The sequence below is a fragment of the Centrocercus urophasianus genome, unplaced genomic scaffold, assembly GCF_019232065.1.
Source record: "Centrocercus urophasianus isolate 14NV4802_14NV808 unplaced genomic scaffold, USGS_Curo_1.0 seq_15, whole genome shotgun sequence".
Taxonomy (NCBI): Eukaryota; Metazoa; Chordata; class Aves; order Galliformes; family Phasianidae; genus Centrocercus; species Centrocercus urophasianus.
Window position 1 is genome coordinate 43,869,312 of NW_024884697.1, and position 20,191 is coordinate 43,889,502.

Genomic DNA, 20,191 nt, shown 5'->3' on the forward strand with positions numbered 1-20,191 from the left:
TTAGACTATTGGGCCCACTAAACATTTGGGAGATTAAATGTTAGGTGCAGACTATCTTTGGAGTCTTCTCCAGAACAGTAAAACATCAATCAATACTATAAACACAAAACACTGAAATAACATTCAGAATATGATGGTTGCTGCTGTTCTTCACTATGGCTCTCCAGGGGATTTTGCACTGGATGTTGAAAGCTGTCCTCCCTACACTCAACTTCCCTCTGTTTATAGGAGGGAGAGGATGTTGGACCCTGTTGAGCTCTGACGCAGGAATTTTAGCTTGAACATTCTTCACAAGCTGGCTGGTCAGCTACACCCTACTTAACTTCCCAGCAGTTAAAACTTTATCTTTACTTAGCTCTCTAACCTTTCCCTTTGGGAAATGACTCTGCTCCATTTCTCTCATTGTTTTTCTTGACTCCAATTGTTTCTATGGCTGCAAACACTGATTCAAACTTGCTAATATTACATCCAGTCTATCATCTGCTAACCAAATGTTAAGAGATGCACAAAGTTTTACTCAGGAGTCTCGTTTATTGCTTCTCGAGCACTCCTCAAGCTTTTAGGTACTACTGCTTCATAAGGGCTCGTCCTACCTCGGCCCTGAGTTTGAATATCAGCCCTTTGGGATACAGCACCACCTAGTGAAGCAAAACAGCTCAGTTCCGGGGGACTTGTGGACAAAGCCAGCGGCATAAGCAGCCTTTCCAAAGGTTGTGTCAGTCAGCTGGAGTCCATCACAGGAAGCACTCTGGTTACTGCGGCAAAGCACAGACAAAATCTTTAAAAGCAGTGGTAAATGCTCTCCAAGCCAAGTTCTCAAATTTCAGATGTTTTATGAAATGTGTCTCTGTACCCAATGATTTCTAAATCCTAGCATCAGCGCCTTCATGCCTTGTCTTTTCAGGCTTTGTTTTCTGCTTCCTCCACAGAAATCCTAGGAACTCAGCCCTTTGCTCCCACCTAAATGCCATTGTCTTCCAAATGACTCTGTGCACATGAGCAGCCTCTCATGGCTCCTGGTACCATCTTCTCCATGCCATGTGATTCTGGTCGGATGGTGGAGACAGCTCTCAGAGGGTAACAATATGAAATCGGTGTGTGAAATGAATCAGATGCATTAGTCAGACGTAATTTATAATTGTGCATGTTGCCCATAGCGTTTGAGTGATTCCTATGTCATTTTGCTGGCCTGCAAAATGCGTTGTTTTCTGGTTCCTCATGCTGATGCTGCATCGTTCTCTTACTATGAGCTATGGGATGCACCATTCAGGTGCTTCTTTGGCCACCCTGTACTGTCCATCCTTTGTCAGTCTTTGTCACAAAATGGCAGCCAGGGCCAGCTGCAGGCTGCTGCTCACCGCACACCCATCGCTCCTCAGCTTTTGCAGTTAAGGATCACGTCCCTCATGTCCAGGAATGCAGACATCGGCCTGATTGCCTTCCCCTCCCTCCCAAACGCCTTTACAGTAGCGCCTACAGAGAAGCTGAAAGCACCCCGGTTGCCATGGCCACCTCCAGCAGGGATGATCGACTCGGGCAGGTTGTTTCCCAGCGTGCCGCCGTTGTTTTTACAGGCAGATAACGCTGTTCAGAGGGCTAGCGCAGAAAGGCTTTTTTGCTCTTTTCTCCGTGGCAACGCGGGAAGCCTGCTATGCGATGCGATCAGCAAGTTCAAAGCAACGTCCCGAGCCAAACATCCATTTCAAACAGCGCCTGTAAGCCAGCAGCCGTATGGCACCGCTGACACCGGAGTGCCATGACGCACAGCCGGGAATCGCTGGGCCAACGGGCTGCTCCGGCCGCCGGAACTGCCTCCGCCGGGCCCCGCCGGGCCGCCATCTCCCCGCCGCCGTTGCCTGGCAACGCCGCCGCGTCCCCTCCGCGGCCGGGCCGGAGCATGGCGGAGTCCGCAGAGCCGCCGCCCCCAACTCCGCAGCCGCGGCCGCTGCCGGCTGCTTTCTTCGGGGCCTTGGCGCCGGGCAACCCGGTTGTGGACAGCCTGGATGCCGAACTGCGGGACGTCATGGGCTTCCTGCGGCGGCTGAGAGGCACAGGGGAGGCCGAGCCGCAGTGGCACGAGCTGCACCGCCGCGGGTAGGCCGCGTCTCCCTTCTGTTCTTCACCGCTGTCCTCGCCGCCCCCCTCCAGCCTCACCCCTGCCCCTGTCCCTTCCCTGGGTCCCCTTACAGAGCACCCACGGGGCAGGGGCCCTTCCCTGTCAGTTTCTATAGTGGTGAAGCAAGCCGCTCAACCCTTTTTAGCTTTGCTTTTTATTTTTGCTTTTTCTGCTTTATTATCATAGGATCACAGAATCGTAAGGGTTGGAAGGGAGCTCTGGGGATCTAGTCCACCCCCTTGTTAAAGCAGGTTCCCTGGTTCACACAGGAAGGAGTGCAGGCAGGTCTTGAATCTTTCCAGGGAAGGAGGCTCCAGCACCAATCTGGGCAGCCTGTTCAGCCCTCTCACCCTCACAGTAAAGCAGTTCTTCCTTCTATTTGTAGTTCTGATGTAGTTTGCACCCACTGCCTCTCATCTCATTGCTGTGCACCACTAAGAAGAACCTGGTCTCCCCCGTTCTTGACTTAGAGATATTTATAAGCATTGATAAGATCTTCTCTCAGCTTTCTCTTCTCTAAGCTGAACAGCCCCAGATCTCTCAGCCTTTCCTCATAATGGAGCTGTTCCAGGCTCCTTTTCTTAGTGGCCCTCTTGAAAGAAGTTCTCACTCTTTCTTGAACTGGATGCAGTTCTTTATATGTGGCCTCACCACAGCATAGAGGAGGATCACTTCTCTTGACCTGCTGGCCACGCTCTTTTTAATGCACCCCAAGATACCATTGGCCTTTTTGGCCACTAGGGCATATTACTGCTGGATCATAGCCAACTTGTTGTCCACCAGGACACCTCAGTCCTTTTCTGCGGAGCTCCTCTCTAGGAGCTCATAACCTAATTATCTTTTCGTAATTAAAATCCTCTCTCTCAAACACTAACAGCTCCTGTTTCTGCACTTCCTAGCATTTAACACTGTAGGAAGAAAACATGAGGTGCTGTGGCAGTTGACAGTGCCACTATTGGCTGTGTTAGAGCTGCTGGAGCTTTTCAGCAGGGAACCCCTCTTGCTGCGCCAGAGCAGTTGGCAGCCCACCAGCAAGGTGCAGGTGCAAGCATGGTGTGGATGGCATGCACATGCATTGAGAGCTGTGCCTGTAGCAAGGCCAAATGAGGACAAGCCCACACAGCTCTTTTTGTGCATGTGTCTGCATCTATTTAGGTATATTTTTATACCCATCAATGCAGGCAGAACATATGGCAAGTGTATTTGTGCATATTTGTTTGTTCACATACATGCATATCTGTGGGTATGCATAAGTCTAAGTTTTCTAATGCAGCTAATGTAGAGCAACTAAAATTGGAGAATGATTCACAGTTCGTGCATATGTCTTATAGAGACTGTGCATTTTCTCATGTAGCTCTTCCTGTGTATTTAGGTACATTATGACACAAATGTTCAACTGCTTCTTCTAAACTAATTGTTAATTTTCTACAGTTATTATCTGAACAATGTTCTATTCTAAATTTACAGATCTTTAACATTAATATGAAAGTCTCCCAGGTTATCAAAATTTCATTCAAAAGGAGCACAGCAGCTGGCTGTAAGGGTGGTTAGATTATCACTATGTGCAACTTCTGTCCTTACATATTTTGCTTGGTACTTTTTGAGATGCAGTCCGCAAATGTTTCTTCTCGAAAGGAGCTGTGCACATTTTAGGTGGTACTCAAATTCGGCAGTCTATGATTTGTCTGCACTGGAGATCTTTTGTTTTCTAAATATACTGGATTTCTAATTTGTTTATGTGGTGTGTTTGTCCCTAGGTCCAGGCCTACGTCTGTCACACAGATAGGAGTCTTTGGGCTTTTGTCTCTAGTGTTTTTTATATTGCTTCAGCAACTGATTTCTGTGCTTTGGTATTTTTAAGCCTTTTATTTACAGCTTCAGACTGTTTTTCGCTTTAGCTGATCTGTATTCTTAGTTTGAAAGTATTCCCTGCAGGCCCCTCAGAGGAAGGAGTGCCACTCAGCTGCTCCACACAGCACCAATTCAGCAGAAAACTGCTGATAATGAATACATCCATTTTAACTTCTAGTTGTGAGTTGGGCATGCTGAATCTGGTCTGTTTGCAGATATAATGCAAGTAATCCAAGTAATTGGTTTCTGCATCCAGTGTCTCCAAGCCATACTTTACTTTCTCCTGTGGAGTATTTTGATGTGAGTAGGCTCTATCTTTTTAAAACTGGTATTTTGTAGATGTTTCTCAATGTCCCTGCTGGCTCAGCTGATATGAGAACATTTCCCAATCTAAAGAATTTTGCAGCATTCATCACGAAGACAAGAACTAACACTACCTGGGGCTTGGTTCTAGGAGCTGCTGATAGCAGTGATTCATGCTGGAACTTTCAAGGCATTGAGAAAGTTACACAATACCAAACTCCCCATGGCTCTGCGTCTTCTAGTATTCTTCGTATGTACAGCAGCAATGCAGAGATGGAAGGCTGTAATTCTGATAATCAGCTCACACACTCAGGTAGCTAGCAAATTTACAGATATTTGATTGTGAAATTTCTGCATTGTTTTTCCTTTTCCTCTTATTGCTCAAGTTTGGAATATGTGCTGCTTGCAGAACCAGCCATAGTCTCGTGGTTTCCAAGAATTTCTGAAGGTAATAGCTGTTACAGATGGTTTCCTAAATGCTCTGAAGGTTCTTGCTTTGCCATTTGTCAAGCTACATTTTCTGGCATGGGTTGGTGATCAAAGTGCTTGCTATTAGAGGAGCAAGCAAATGAGCTTCCACATGGCACAGTTTAGAAGACTGTCAGTTTCATTGTTCCAGTGCTGTCAGCCTTTGATGTTGATAAGTTAATAGTAAGGCCATAGGTTAGGTACTTATAATGTCCTCATGTAAGAAATAAAAACACTGAATATTTGCCTTGTACTGCAATTATGAATATTTTCTGTTGGAAGAAGCAGTAAAAAGATTTTTTTTTTTCTATCAGGTAAATGAGAACCTGTTTTAACTCATTTATCTGAGCAATGGGGGTATCAGAGAATTTCTGTGACCTATTGATTTTGTTTCATATTGTGTGGTTTAGGTACCCTCATTCAGTATGACATTTTTTGATCTGTATCAGAAAATCCTTTACTAATTATAGTAAAGACATTTCACCCAGAAATAAATCCTCATGGGCCTTACCCTGTACAAAATATTATGGATTGAGCTTTCAGGAAAAGACTTTTATTATTCATAGAGTGGCTGGAAATGAAGAAGTTTTACCTTTGAGCCTGAACAGCCCAATTTTTCTGAGAATTCACTTGTTGCTCAACATGTTCTTCTGGAGTTCTACAGCCTCTTTAAAAGAGAGACTTACTAGCTGTTTGGAAAGCATCTTGCTTTCCTTTGTTTGTGTAAGAGAAACATTCCTGTGTCATGCACTCACTTCTATTTAGTCACGACATTGTAGCAGATAGATTTTTACCTTAATCTCCCCATTGATATTGACAGTCTAGTGAGATTTGTCACTAGTTTATTGCTGCAATGAAAAATCTCACTCGTTAATAGAGTATTCAAAACAATAAAAAATGGAGATGACCTTCTCTGGGGGTTTTTCATCTGATCAGTCCTAAAGGGGTTTGTAAACTTACCTTCCAGACCTTTTTCTACAGCTGTTACTATCAGTTACTTTACTGACTGATAATTAGCTTTCTTCTTCTCCCTCAAGTAGTGTCTATCAAAATTCTAGTATTCAGGAATCTTTTTCTGAGCTTCTTCCCTTGGTAGTCTAGGGAGCCCTGCTCAGAAACTCAATGGATTCCTTCCTGTGGAGCCTCTGAGTGGACTGGTAGTCTTCTCTCAGTGTAAGAGATCAATAGCCACACAGGTTTTTAATTGCTTTCAGATGGACCATGAGAAATACAGACCCCATTTAGAAGATGTTTTTTTACTGTACAGGGCTATGATTTTCTTTAAAGACATAATGTGCAAGAAGATTTTATTCAGGTTGTTGCTTTTGGCCTGATTTATGCTTTTATTGCATTTTCTCTTTAGAATACACCTCTAGAAAGTCCCATTTATTTCTTTGCTGTTTACTTTGAAGAACTGAGAATTGTGCCAACATGATACTTTCAGGAAAAAAAAGTGTTGCAATTCTTTGGTGTAGAGATCGTTTTGACAAGTTGCTCATACAGCCATCTGTTTCACCTTGAAATGTGAAGGTGACTTGTAGCTTTCTGTGTGGGAAAATTGACGTTTCTGGTTATGTTTTTTTTTTTTTTTTTTTTTTCTTTCTTTCTTTTACTGGGAGTCTTATCAGAAGATAAAATGAAAAGCTGTCTAGGAAACTGTAAAAATGAATTTGAAGTTCTTTAATGTCAGAAAACAGCTGAAGAAAGTGTCTTGCATTCTAGCCTATCATCACTATCTTAGGAGAGTGAAAAGGTCCTGATATCTCACACCAAAAACCTCATAGCTTAGATAAATTCAGCTAGAAGGTTATTTTCAAACAGTAATTCCTCTCTTTCCAGTTGTTTCCCTTTCTTATAAATTGCTACCTATGAATAATTTAGCCTGTGGTTTCACAAGGCAGTCTTTGCTGAGGTTCCTGTAGAAACAATTAGTTAAGTGATTAAATGCAGGAGATGCCTGGCACTATGTACACTGTCAGTATTGTTAATTCTGTAACAAGATTCTTCACAGCAGTCTGTCTGATCAGTTATTGTTTTCAAGCTTGAATATAGATTACTTTAAAAAATCTAAGTCAGCAAAGTAGTACAAAGGCACTAAGATGTCAAAGGCAGTCAGCAGGAACAACACAGCAAGCTGCAAGCAATCCAGGAGATTCCTGGAGTCAATTGAGGATAACTTTCTGGTTCAGATATTGGATCAACCAGAAGCAAAGTGTCACTGGTGTCACTGGACCTGGTGCTCGCCAATGCGGAGGAGATCATTAAAGAAATTGAGATTGGAGGCAGTTTGGACTGTTGCGACCATACCCTGGTTGAGTTTGTGATCTCAAGGAGTATGGGCCTAGCAAAGAGTGGAGTCATGACCCTGAACTTCAAGAGAGTGAACTTCAGGCTGTTTAAGGAATTATTAGATGAGGTCTCCTGGGAAATTCTCCGTAAGGACATGGGAACAAAACAGAGCTGGCAGACCTTTAAGGACACCTTTCTGAGTGTAGAAGCACTCTCTGTCCTGCATAAGAAATCAAGCAGAGGAGGCAGGAAACCAGCATGGCTGAGCAAGCACCTGGTATATACTGATATGAGGTATACTGGTCAGAAAAGGTAGTCAAAGGAGTGTGTACCCCCCCTGATAAATGAGAAGGGAGAACTGGCTACAACACACATGGAGAAGGTAGAAAGTACTCAACAAGTTCTTTGCCTCAGTCTTCAATTGCAATCAGGCTTCCCACACCTCTCATGTTCCTAAACCTGTAGGTGGGAGTTGGGGAAGCAAAATCCCTCCCACTCTAAAAGCAGGGCAAGTTTAAAACTGCGTCATGAGGCTGAAAGTGTTCAAGTCTATGGGGTCAGACAACATGCATCTCAGTCTCCCTAAGGAATTGTGTGCCCAGGTGGCCAAGAGGGACAACGGCATCCTGGCCTGCATTAGAAATAGTGCGGCCAGCAGGAGCAGGGAGGTGATCATCCCCTTCTACTCAACACTGGTGAGGCTGCACCTCGAGTACTGTGTTCAGTTTTGGGCTCCTCACTACAGGAAAGATGTTGAGGTCCTGGAGCGTGTCCAGAGAAGGGCGACAAAGCTGGTGAGGGGTCTGGAGCACAAACCTTATGAGGAGCGGCTGAGGGAGCTTGGATTGTTCAGTCTGGAGAAGAGGAGGCTCAGGGGAGACCTCACTGTACTGTACAACCTCCTGAAGGGAGGCTGTGGTGAAGAGAGATTTGGCCTCTTCTCCCAGGCAATGACCAGGACACAGGGAAATGGCTGCAAGTTGTATCAGAGGGGGTTTAGATTAGACATAAGGAAGAACTTCTTCTCTGAGAGAGTGGTCAGGCACTGGAATGGCTGCCCAGAGAGGTGGTGGAGTCACCGTCCCTGGCAGTGTTCAAGAGGCGTCTGGATGATGTGCTGTGTGATATGGTTTAGTGCTTGTGGTGGCAGTGGTGATGAGGAGATGGTTGGACTAGATGAGCTTATAGGTCGTTTCCAACCTTGTGATTCTATGATTCTATGATTCTATGAAGTGGCTGATGTGGTTGCCAAGCTACTCTCCATTATGTTTGAAAATCTGTAGCTCAGGTAAAATCTCTGGTGAATGGCAAAAGGGAAACATTACTCTCATTGTTAAGAAAGAGTGAAAGACCCAGGGAACTACAGACTGATGAACCTCATATCTGGGCCTCAGAAATCATGGCACGGATTCTTCTAGAAGATATATCGGTAGCTCTGAAAGTAGTATCTCTTAGGATAACAAACAGAGGCAAAAGAAGAGCAAAGCAGCTATAGCCATAAATCCTTTCTTTTTTAACAAATGTGTCATTTACTTGTTCTTTCTTGGAGTCCCACACTACATGATTTAATATTCATGAACTTTTCATGCTAGATGCAGTTCAGTGCTAGAGGCTTTCTAATAGGCCTCTTTTTGTGATTCATGGTATAGCTCTGTAATTTATTTCACAGTTACAAGTTCTTAAGTTTGCTGCTTCTGGATAAGCATTGTTATTTTGAGATCTTTTCCCCCTGTTCTCAGTGTGTAGCTTCTTGTCCAACGATTGCTCTGAGTTGCAATCCATTAAAATACCACAGAGTTTCTTCGAAGCTTCTCAAATTCTATCTGAAAAGTGGGACACTTTTTTACTCTTCTTGTTTCAACATTGCAAAGGAATTTATATTAATACATTCCAATAAGGTTTTATGTATGAGACAATTCATCCTTTTTAAAAATCTGCGCAATAAAGCCTGTTGACAGACATGAAACCCAGAAATGTCCTTGTCTGCTTGTTAAATCTAGCTTTGATGATCACTTGTTTTGAAATATTAAGAGGTTCAAATACACTTGGAAGAAGGAGGTTTTCACAATTTGAAGCTTTCTTGATTTGTTTACTTGTTATGATGGCTCTACTGCCAGTTTAATCTGGAACTTTTTTTTCCTTTTTTTTCTTTTTCTTTTTAGAGCAAATACTCTGTTTAAGATTTGGACCAAATACAAGCCTCGACTGCCAGATTGGTATTACAATGACAAACTTCTGGAAGTTGGTGATTCCCTTGCTCAGATCAAAGTAAGTCATAGCACAACAGAAATGGTTCAATCCCAATTTTTGTTTCATTATGTTTCTGTGTTATTTTAATTTTTAATCATATTTCATAGGAAGCTATTTAGAAAGTTGCAAAAACTTCTGCAAAATAATGCCAACGAGAGTAGGTAGTTCATAACTCTTAATTATTATTGTAAAATCTCCCCAATTTTTTTTATGTATTTGCTGTACCTGCATTTTCTATGCACCTAGGTTGCTTTTTCAAAGTTTAACACCCTGAATCTTTATACAGTATTTGTTTGTAGTGGTGATTTGGTACACAGAAATGTCAACTCAGTGCTCAGTTAAACAAAAGTGAATATGAAGAATTGTCAGGGAGGAGGGGAACACAGAACAAAAATCAGATTTCAATTACACAGCTGTATGTATTAATGGTGCTCTTGCATCTTGAAAAAAGATAAAAATAGATTAAAAAAATTAAAAAATAGATTAAAAAAGATAAAAAATAGATTAAACCAAATGGATATTTTTTAATAAATGAAATGTTAAATATTACTGAAATGTCAGCATGATTTCATTTGCTTTATGTTTGGTATTAAGCTTACTATTAACAAATGTAATCTTAATATATTCAAGTCTTTATATTGTTTCACTCTGCATGATAAGCATCTGAGATTGTGTCTTGCTACAAACCTCACCCTATTGTTTAAATAATTGTTTCGTGAGTTCCTAAATAGTTGTTGTAAACTTTTTAAGATGAAATGTTATTTGGATTTTTATGACGATATTGAAGAAAAAATATATTTGGATTTGCTTCCTGTTGAAGAAATGTGGTATTCTTCTTCAGACCACACCAGCAAAAGAAAAATAGGTAATTGGTATCGTGTTTAAACTGAAAATAATTTTTAAGATCACCCTATAGACTTTTCTGTTAAGAAAGCAGTTAAATGCCTATTGTCATGCTTTTTGTTTTTATTGTCATGCTACTGTTAAACATTTATTCTCTACACAGATTCCCCCTTTTCACCTAGGAAAACAGCAGGCATCATTGGAAAAGCATCAAGGCATTTTGATGAGTCAGTTTTTGGAGGAATGTATCCTCTGGAACGGTTCTCCTATTATGTCCTTTGCTTATGGAGTCCAACAGGGATAAATGCTAATGATGTTACTTATGGACAGTGTTTATATGGTCACACTTGGCTATTGGGCCACCTTTACTGAAGACCTGGAGAAAGAAATGGCAATCATGTAAATGTTGCAAAGCCTTACCTGCCCTAGAGAATTGCACTGTAGTGGCCTGCCTCCTAAATGGGGAGTAGTAAGCTATAGCTGAAGTGTAGCAATGCTGAACACTCACTGGTAGGTTGAAAGCATATAGAAGAATTTGTAACTGTGGTACTATTATAAACGAAGATAAAGTCTCATGGTACAGGTTTAGAACTATTCACAGAAATTCTCATGGAAGTTCTTGAATAACAGCATTACTTAATAGCTCCTTCATTGCCTGGGCAATTCCGTTCATATTTTCTTCATATTCACATTTTCCTTAAATTCTCATAGCTTCTGGGCCTAGGAATTGATTTGAGTATTACGCAGTGATTTTAGTGCTGGGAACTGCTGTTCTCACAATACAGTCAGTAAAAAGTTATTCAAATAAATCAAACCTTACCGTCTTTGTTTTTCATTGACTTTCCATAGCATGACTCAGAGATGGTAGTTTGGTCCTTGTATTCAAGGGGCTTCTTGGCATGGCCCAGTATTGCCTAAAATAATCTAGAAGCGATCACAAATTAATTTCTCTGTTGTAATGTGGTGTTCTACTTTAAAGTTTTTAGTGTCATGGAAAAATTTGTCATGCTGGCTAGGCTAAGACTTTGAAATGAGCAGTCCTCAGAACTCCCATTTTTAAGTGCTTTGCTTTGACATTTTTACAGATTTAGTTTTCATTGTATCCATGTTCTTCTCAGGAGAAAAAGGGAAAAGGCATGTGATGGGTGTTAGTTACAAATTTCAGTGCATTATGGGAAAGACAAATGTGGCGTAGCAGCAAGTTCTGTGATAAGCAGGCTAGAGTCTATTCCATAATGAAGCATTCTTTTGGTCCCTCTTGATTCTTAGTTGGAAACTGCTGACGGTTATTTTAAAATTGAATCTTCCTTTATGTTCTGTAATGCTTAATGATACATGGTCTTCTAAAATGAGTTATTGGTGACTGAGCACCAACTTAACTTTTTGTCCTTCAGCTGTTTATTTTAATGCTATCTCACACTGAATTCCTTTCTATTACACATCTGCTTTTAGGACACACCTAAATTCATTATGTTATATGTATTGAAATTAGATACCTGTTAGTCATCATACTAATCAGTACTGACTCATTTCTTTACCCCCTCCCTCTGTCTCTATCTGTCTCTTATCTCCAGTCTTACACGTGTATTTTAAACTGTCTGGGGGAGGAATCACATTTTATCAGTTAGTAGCTGAAGCATGGTTCTGATCCATTAGCACTCTTGTCACAATTGTCCGTGGAAAGTAAAAGTTTCTGTTCATCACCACTTCTTTTTCACAGCAAACGTAAAAGGGTCGTGCGAGTAAGATTCCTTAGACATTAAAATATTCAGGGGAAGTGTTACTGTGGGAATTGAATGGAAAATAGTATTTATAAGGAAATACTTTTGGATTTTCTGTGTTAAAACATCAAAGGACCTTTTTCTACAATTACAAATTAGCTATTTTTGTTCTTTATAGAATTTATCATGATCGGTGTTTCTGTGGTCTAGCATTAGTGAAGTTGGTAGAGAAACCTCTAAATAGTGCTTGCTGTAGGAAGTGACAGAGGTGATTCAGTAAGTAAGTGGCACTTGGGCAGCTGAGTCAGAGCTCGCTGTCTCAGTAAGTATGATGTTAGAATGGATCAGAGTGCTGCTGGGGAGCTGAGTGCTGCATGACACAGAGCTCAGCATCCTGTTTCTTAATAGTTCTTAAAGTGTCAGTTCGACTTCTGCTCTATTAATGTTGACCTCTTTTCCATTTGTAGTTCCAGCATTCACTGGCTATGTTTTCCTTCTCCTGCATCTTATTTTAAAAAAATGAGCTTTGACACTGGGGAAAAGGGGGAGAGAAGTGATATCTGCATATTTTTTATAAAGTTCTGCTTTATGACATTTCTCAGAAGTGTAGCACTATTGTCATTACTGTTCACAAGCTGCAGGATATTCCAAGAATTTTGTTTGATTTTGACTTGATTTTGTTATTTTGATATTAGCCTAAGATCATACTCTACACTTGTTCTCTAATTTGTCATATTGTAGCAGAAATGCTAAGCCAGGGCTTGAAGCAGTGATTGAGCACCTGGCAGGAAGGTGGGCCCAACCCAGGAGAGCTCAGGTACGTGCAATGCACCTGAGTGACCAGAAGGGGTGTAACCAGGATGTACCCCTTCTCAGACTTTATTGAAGGGTTAGCAGTGGAGGCAGGGTGATTTCTTGGTGGAGATCCGTATATACCTGTGGCCTTCTGAAGATAAGGAGATCCTTTCTTTTGTTTCTGTGTCCAGAGCTGTTGTATTTGAGCAAGTCCTCACTTGCTGCAGCCTGAGACTTTGCTATTCTGCTGTTATTGCTGTGTTTTCCATCATGTTACAGCGTTCCACATATTTATGACTGAAATTAACAAACTCTCTAATCATGAACTCTTCTTTTAAGTATTTTAGCCTTTGTATGAGGAGGGTTTTCACATTTGAAATAATATTGCTGAATGTTTGCATGAAGCTTTCTTGTATTACTTCAGCTGATCTCTCATGTTGATAGTTCTTAGGTAAATATAATAAAATGACACATTGTATAGAAACAGATGTAATATGTAAACTATAGAAGTAACTTATTCTTCATTTTTCAGGAGTATAAGTTGGCACTTGCACAGTGCTATGGAAGATACCTTCAGCAGTTCTGTTCTGTAAATCCTAATGATATCACAGATGATGAAAATCAATTTAAATCCACCTTTTTTCCAAATGGTTTCAAGGACAAAAATGCATCTCTTACGGTAGGATGCCGATTATCTTTCTTGTCAAAGACATTCAGTTTCAAAATAGGTAGAGTGCTTTATCACCCATAAATGTGGTTCATGTAACTCAATTAACTAAATATTAATATTAATGCATCTTTCATACCTTGCCTGTACAGATTACACAGACTTAAGTCATATGTACAATATGAACATCCAGAGAGGTGTACACTTCCAAGTGTACATAAGTGTTTATGCTTTTATGGCATAAGCCAACCTCTGTTGATGCTAAAAAGGCAATTTTCTCTGAACAGGTTTTGTTCTGAAATAGTTACTAATAACCACTGTCAGAATCAGGGTATGGATCAAAGCTGGTAACTGTCTTTTAATTGTTGTGGAAGTTTCCATATGGTGTGATCTAAGAACTGGTCAGAATGCAAGAGAATCAAAACATCATATTATAATTTTTATCATATATATGCAAGAATACTCCTTGCAATGCTGCATTACAATCAATAGATCATTTGCTCAGTATGAAAAAAAAAAAAAAAAGGTTTTTTAAGTGTTCTAAACTCTTGGGGAGCTAAATGACCTCAAGCTTATGATGATAGTTTTTTGTATTAACTTTCTTTTTGGGGATAGGCATCTGCAATTTATTGCTTGTTATTCAAAGAAGAAAATGTTTCAGTTGGTACAGAGGGAGTGCTAAAGACATACTGGATTCTATCTTAACCAGTGCTTTGCTGAGAAACTCTATCTTCAGTACATGGTGGATATTTTGAAAAAAAAAAAAAAAAAAAAAAAGTAATGCAAGTAATGGAATAGATTGGCCAGAGAAGCTGTAGAAGCCCAGTCCCTGGAGGTGCTGGAGGCCTGTGATGAAGATGAACAAATTACATCCCAGTCTTCTGAGTGCAGTTTAGTCTTAACATTTCTTTCCTCAACTATTTCAACGTCTCACGGACTAGTGCATTTTTACCTTGTGGTACAGTAGAAATCGATCCAATCTAATAGTAAATTGACCTAATAGCTTTGGCTCTTTTTCCATAGTGTAATTCTCATTTAAATGTCATGCTGATTTTTTTTTTTTTTTGCTTTGTGTTGTGCGTGTTTGTGCACACTCAATCTTTTCGTGCTCAACATTTTATGATACTTTACTGATGTAAAAAATGTGTATCTATTTTAAATATGTGCATGTATATTTTACATGTGTTTCCATGTGTTTCAGTTCCATGCTTTGCAAGAGAGGAATGTTTGCGTTTATCAGATGGTTTGTAGCAGTGACAGAAACCTTCAGAAACAAGAGTCCCTGCAGACCTGTTTCAAAGTCTTGTCATCATTACGACTCACCATGCAAGTGGCTCTACCTCAGCAGAATTTGTGTTGGCTTATCTACAATGGTATCTTTGCATTTCTTTGCTAAGCAAGTCATCTTGGACATATTTTTAAGATCAACAAAGGAGTTGAGAATAAATCTCTAGTTAGTTTTAATTGTAGCAGTGTATTTTTTAAAATGTTTCTTGTTCTAAAATAAGAGTTCTAAGTTTCTACAGTGTGCTTTTTATCAAAAGGACAGTCAGAAAAATAATAGCTCTTTCATCATAGCTGTGGTTTGAGTGTATTAATGAAATGAAATCTGAGAGTGTACAATAGGCGTTTTGGAAACTGAGATTAAAAAAAGCTCAGAAGAATTCCTATCAGTAAGATATTTGTATTGATGATTTTTTTTTTTTTTTTGAAAAGGGAATTGCAGATGAAAGAATACAAAATGAAATCTTCGTATTTTTTAAAAAACATTCTTCAAGTTTGCAGTTAATAACAAAACTCATTCAGAAATTGCCACATAACATTACCACATTTAAAAATTAGAATATATCCATATATGATTTTAATGTGAATAAGTACCTGAATTAGGAAAATTTTGAGGCAGAAAATGGAGCTTCTATGGACTAAACACAGAGAATAGTGTATCAAGATTTTTACTTCAAGACTACCAAAACATTTATGTACTTTGAAAGATCATTCGATTTAGTCAAAACTTTGGACTATCATGTTGTTCTATTATGGCTAGTTGTTGTAATATAAATTGAGGGTATAATTTATTTTTAGTTTAATTAATCAAAAATACTGACATTTATCTGAGCTATAAATGGTTGAAATTCTTACATGTGTTTTCCTGGGCCTTATTACCTTCATCCTATATCCTATCTAAGATGTGTTTTTGTTTGTTTTGTTCTATGGGTAAATAATTAAAATTAAAATATAATCACTTGTTATTCTTAAGTTCAATTAGAGGTCTCTGTACCAAGCCTAGTCAATAAGGATTTTTTTCCTCTGAATAGAGTTAATGTTAGGTAATAAATCTGCCCAGTTCCCAAGCACTTTTCTGCAATTTCTGGCAACAGATTTTGTCTTACTACATTTGATTGATTAAAAAAATGAATCTTACAAGTGCTTGCTAAATTCTTATTCACTGGGATAATAACACCCTTCAAACTCTTACAATTGGCGTTGTGATGCCTCCTGCTGCCACAGGTGTCCCTTTCTGAACAGTCATACAGACAGAATAGATTTTTTTCTTTTCCCTAAGATTGTTTCCTAAGAACTGCTGTGTCTTTTATACTTCTAGGCTTGTTTTTTTATGTGTGTGTGTTTTTTTTTTTTTAAGCAGTTTTGTGGCATAGTCTAAATTAAGTAATTTTTTTTTTTTGACAGGATTTTATTCATAAATGACTCTGATGCTTTTGAAAATTCTATTCACAATCAGTTTGCTTCATTTCACTTATCACACTGACAATCAAACTGAATTGTGTTGCTGTCTCCCAGGACAATGCCACGACAAACTATAAGATTCCTGCAAGTTAAGCTGTGAGGAGAAGTCAGCCTATTAAATTAAAAAATAAAAAAATAAAAAAATTGCATCTAGGGATTAAAAAAACCAACTGTTTCTCTTATCAGTTCTTTTAATAAAAAAATCAGTGTATTGAATTTTTATATTCAATTCTTTTATGGCATTACTTTATTATGTAGTTACTTTTAAAGTTGATATTGCTTAAGAATTTGTTGGTTTCAAATTCTCTAACTTAAAAATAGTGAGAGAAAGATTATTTGGAAATACCAACCCAGGTATTAGGAAGTTCCAGTTAGTTAACATAAAACATTTCATCTAGGAATCCAGAACTTACCTGTTCCTTTATTTTATTCTTACAGGTACAATTCATATTTATACCATATGCAGACATTTGATGATGATAGGTCAGTCTGCTCAGGTATGGAAAACAAACAGAAATATTTGAAAATTGCACAGATTAGAAAATGCATCAGTGTCTTGCACAGCACTGTAGCCTGACTTAGCTATTTTATTGTCATTGCAGTAGTGCTTGTCACACTCGAATAAGCAGTCTAAATGGCAGAATGGCCAATTCAAAAATCTTTGTGCCTTGATGCCTCTGTGTCTCTTCAGCTGTGGAATGGAGCTCAGCACAATGTCTCGCTGGACACTGAGATGGAGTGTTTGACAATTTTAGAGAGCTCTAGATGTTGTTTTTTTTTTTTTTTTTTTCCAAGCAGCTCCATCAGAATCCAAGGATTGTTTTTGTTTCTTAAAAAGTGGAGATATGCTGACACCTGGTGGATAGATTCTTTTTTTATCTGTTGTTTATATCAGTTGTTCACTGAACAAAAACTTTTTCTCCATGAATGTCTTAATAAAAGTGAGTTAGGACTTCCTTTAACGTTTAATCTTATTGTACAGGATCCAGGGAGACAATTATTGGCATTTCAGATTATTTTAATTTATGTAGGGCGCTCCAAAGTAATGTCTCTTATTTATTTCCATGGTAGCTACACTAGCTGCAAAGAGCTCAGTAACACTCTTTGACAGAGCAAATTCTCACAAAATACTTTTTAACTCAGTCACCACTCTTAGCTGTAGGTTTTTGCCAGGGGTGGATGTGCATGCCATGCCAAAAATCTGCATGACTGTCTGAAGTGTGACTTCTCTTTTGCATTGGTGCTGCCACTGCTGAAGTGCACCACTCACTGCCTTACTGTGCTCACATCCATTGTTTGATCTCCATAAACATCTAGCAATTGTCAATGACTATCAATGGGCACCATGTTTTCCATATGGAGGAATTCAATTCCACAGCTTTACTTCATACACACTTTTCTGTCAGACTCCATTCTGTCAGGCTGCCCCACTGCTGCCATCTGTTGCACAGCAACAGAAAGTAAGGTTGCTGTAACATTCAATCTCTGCTGCCATACCATCAACATCTGCCTTGCATGTAACGGCCCAACATAATAAGCACTTGTCTGTTAAATATCTGTACACTGATTTAGTTTGGGACTAAAGTTGTGTGTATTTAGTGCACCTCGTGGAGCATTGCACCAGAGTGGAAGGGAAGACCAACCAGTATAGTAGGGCTAATTCTTTAAACAGTGATTGCTACAATGACTATGTTAGGAGAGACAGATAAAACTAAGAGCTGGCAGTGTGGTTCCATAGTTATAAATTGATCTCAGTGCAGGCTGTCACCAAAGAGGGCAGACTCCATTGTGTCACAAGTCAGCTTGCTGATCTAGTTGAAATGTAACTTAGAAAAACAATGATCACTAGAGGTGGCACAAAAGAGAGAGAGAACTCTCATAGTAAGAGTAGACGAGAGAGAAGGGTGGCACCACTGTCTGGTGGCTAGTCTATGGTGAAGCAGAATGGCAAAGTAGCTCAGAGGTTAAAATATAATGCTTGCCCCTAGCTACAGATGGAAAACAATAATAACAGGAAGATTACTTTGTAATCAACAAAATATGTTAAAAATCAATATACGTTCTGTGCCTTTTTTTCCCTCTTTGAATTAGTCCTACCAGGAGAAGAATTCTCCTTACCTGACGGAAAGTATATTGATAGAGTAGAAAATGCTACTGTCAGTAGCACTTATCAGTATATATCAGCATTTAGCAGTATCAGTTTGAAACTGGATTTTTTCATTACAGGTGCTGGAATATCTACTGTGGGCCAGTATATGTATGGAATTATCCATTCCACTCTTATCTGTACGTTATTTGACATGGAGGGCCACGCTATACGCGGCAGTTTGTCAGTGTTATTATGACTGTCAAGCCGGCATTCATGGAGAGGTATCTTGATTTGTCTATTTAAATATGCCAGCTTATCAGATCATATGCATTTAGAATTCTTCCTGGATTCCAAAATTTAACTGCAGTATGGAAGTGTTTTGACTTGTAAATGAGTAATCAATTAAATTAATATGTTGCATTCTAATACTGGTTACAGATTTCTAGCGTTGAGTGGTGGCAAACCCCAATATAGATGTACAAAATATATTGTGTGAAAGTTTTCTTCTTATTTTCAATAGACTTTCACTGAACTCCTCTGCTGTTTCCCAAATTCAAGAATGATGTGACTCTAAAATTACATACCTGAAAGCAGAAAAGGAAAACCTAGTTACAATTTTGGTTTTTGTACTTTGGACAGGTATTTGCTCGCCGTGGTCTGATTCAAATTGATGAACTGAAGCAATTAGAAAATATCAGTTCTTCACAGAAAAGTTCAGAAACAGGAAAGATTTTTAGAGAGGCGACCATAAAGGTATAATTCTGCAAGTAATTATTAACAGTTACAGAAGCTAAACAATCTCTGTGCAGAGGATATAACATAGTTACTTGTGTTTTTCTTTTGCTAGATGTCAGTAATGATTTTCAAAAGAGCAGTATATGAATCCAGACGAAAGCCAAAAAGCTATTTTCGACCTAAGTTAAGAGCTAGCTTAAAAGAAGCACAAAAAGTAAGTTTAACATTTTGTATAATCCTTCTCTTTGCTTATTCTTCGCAGGTGATGAGTATGTGATATAGTTCTGCTTAAGGCATATGGTGCTATTTACAAAGAGAAAGTATTAGTCTTTCAGTTTTGTAATTAATGCAGTTTATCATAAAGATGCAGAATAAACTTGAAAAAGAGAAAAAATGTAGCAATTCTATGAGAACTACTGATTTTTGTACCTTTTTTTTTTTTCCTTAGCATTAAAACTAAGAAAAATCTTGCTCAATTTCATACCAAATGTATGGGCTTTTGCCCTGCTATGTTCAATGATGATGAAGGGATACCTTGAAAAAAAGTTGCAGTGGTTTTATTTTTATTTATTTATTTTTAATTTGCTTATTAAGACCTCTTTTCTAAAAGATGCCATTAGTTAGAGAAAGGTATTCAGAATACAAGGTAGTAATTTAAGGGAGTAACAAATTCCCCTAAATACTATTCTGTCTTTGTGCTCTTTGCAGCCAACATCATAAAATAGGTAATCCACTGGCATAAGTATTATGAAATACTAAGATGATGATTTTTGGTATGTGATTGCATTGTTCCTCTTTTTTTCATTTAAGGAAAATTGCTTTTTGGTACAAGAAAGGCTGATCAGAAGTAATTGAGATTGCTCATTTGATGCTGTCTAATGGCTAATAAAATTATAATGAAGTTATACTGATATGTTCCAGTGCAATTTGATCATGTTGAAGACTTTTTTTACATAACTTATTCATTTAAGCTTTACAGAAGATTGTCTGATACCTCAGTTTTGAATCACTGACTTGAATCACAATTGATATTGAATTGCTGTGTGGACAGAACAATCATTTTGTCCCAAGCTTCACTTACTAGAAATTTCCTGTTATCCAGGATGGGGGAAACCTCTCAGTGTGTTCAAATATGTGTGGTTTGCACATATGAAGTTGTTGGTTAACTTTCTTTAGGTCAGCTGATTCTAGAAGACTTAAGTACAACTGAATGGAGATCATGTGAAAGTTTTGCTGAACGATCAGGATGTTAGGAACTCAGCATACTCTCTTATTGTTTGTTCATCGGGCATTCACAGTGTTGTTGTGTCTGTCACAAA

At 38.9% G+C, this 20,191-nt stretch overlaps 1 protein-coding gene across 1 annotated transcript in view; it reads left to right on the forward strand.

The window, feature by feature from the left end:
* The first annotated feature begins 1,897 nt into the window (after positions 1-1,897).
* Positions 1,898-20,191, forward strand: part of CFAP54 (cilia and flagella associated protein 54) — a 104,735-nt gene continuing 86,441 nt past the window's right edge. Inside the window, exons 1-8 of the mRNA XM_042815931.1 lie at positions 1,898-2,094; positions 9,190-9,295; positions 13,169-13,315; positions 14,505-14,676; positions 16,487-16,545; positions 18,275-18,418; positions 18,777-18,890; positions 18,985-19,086. Of these exons, the coding sequence (XP_042671865.1) occupies positions 1,898-2,094; positions 9,190-9,295; positions 13,169-13,315; positions 14,505-14,676; positions 16,487-16,545; positions 18,275-18,418; positions 18,777-18,890; positions 18,985-19,086 (1,041 nt within the window). The remainder of the gene's footprint in view (positions 2,095-9,189; positions 9,296-13,168; positions 13,316-14,504; positions 14,677-16,486; positions 16,546-18,274; positions 18,419-18,776; positions 18,891-18,984; positions 19,087-20,191) is intronic.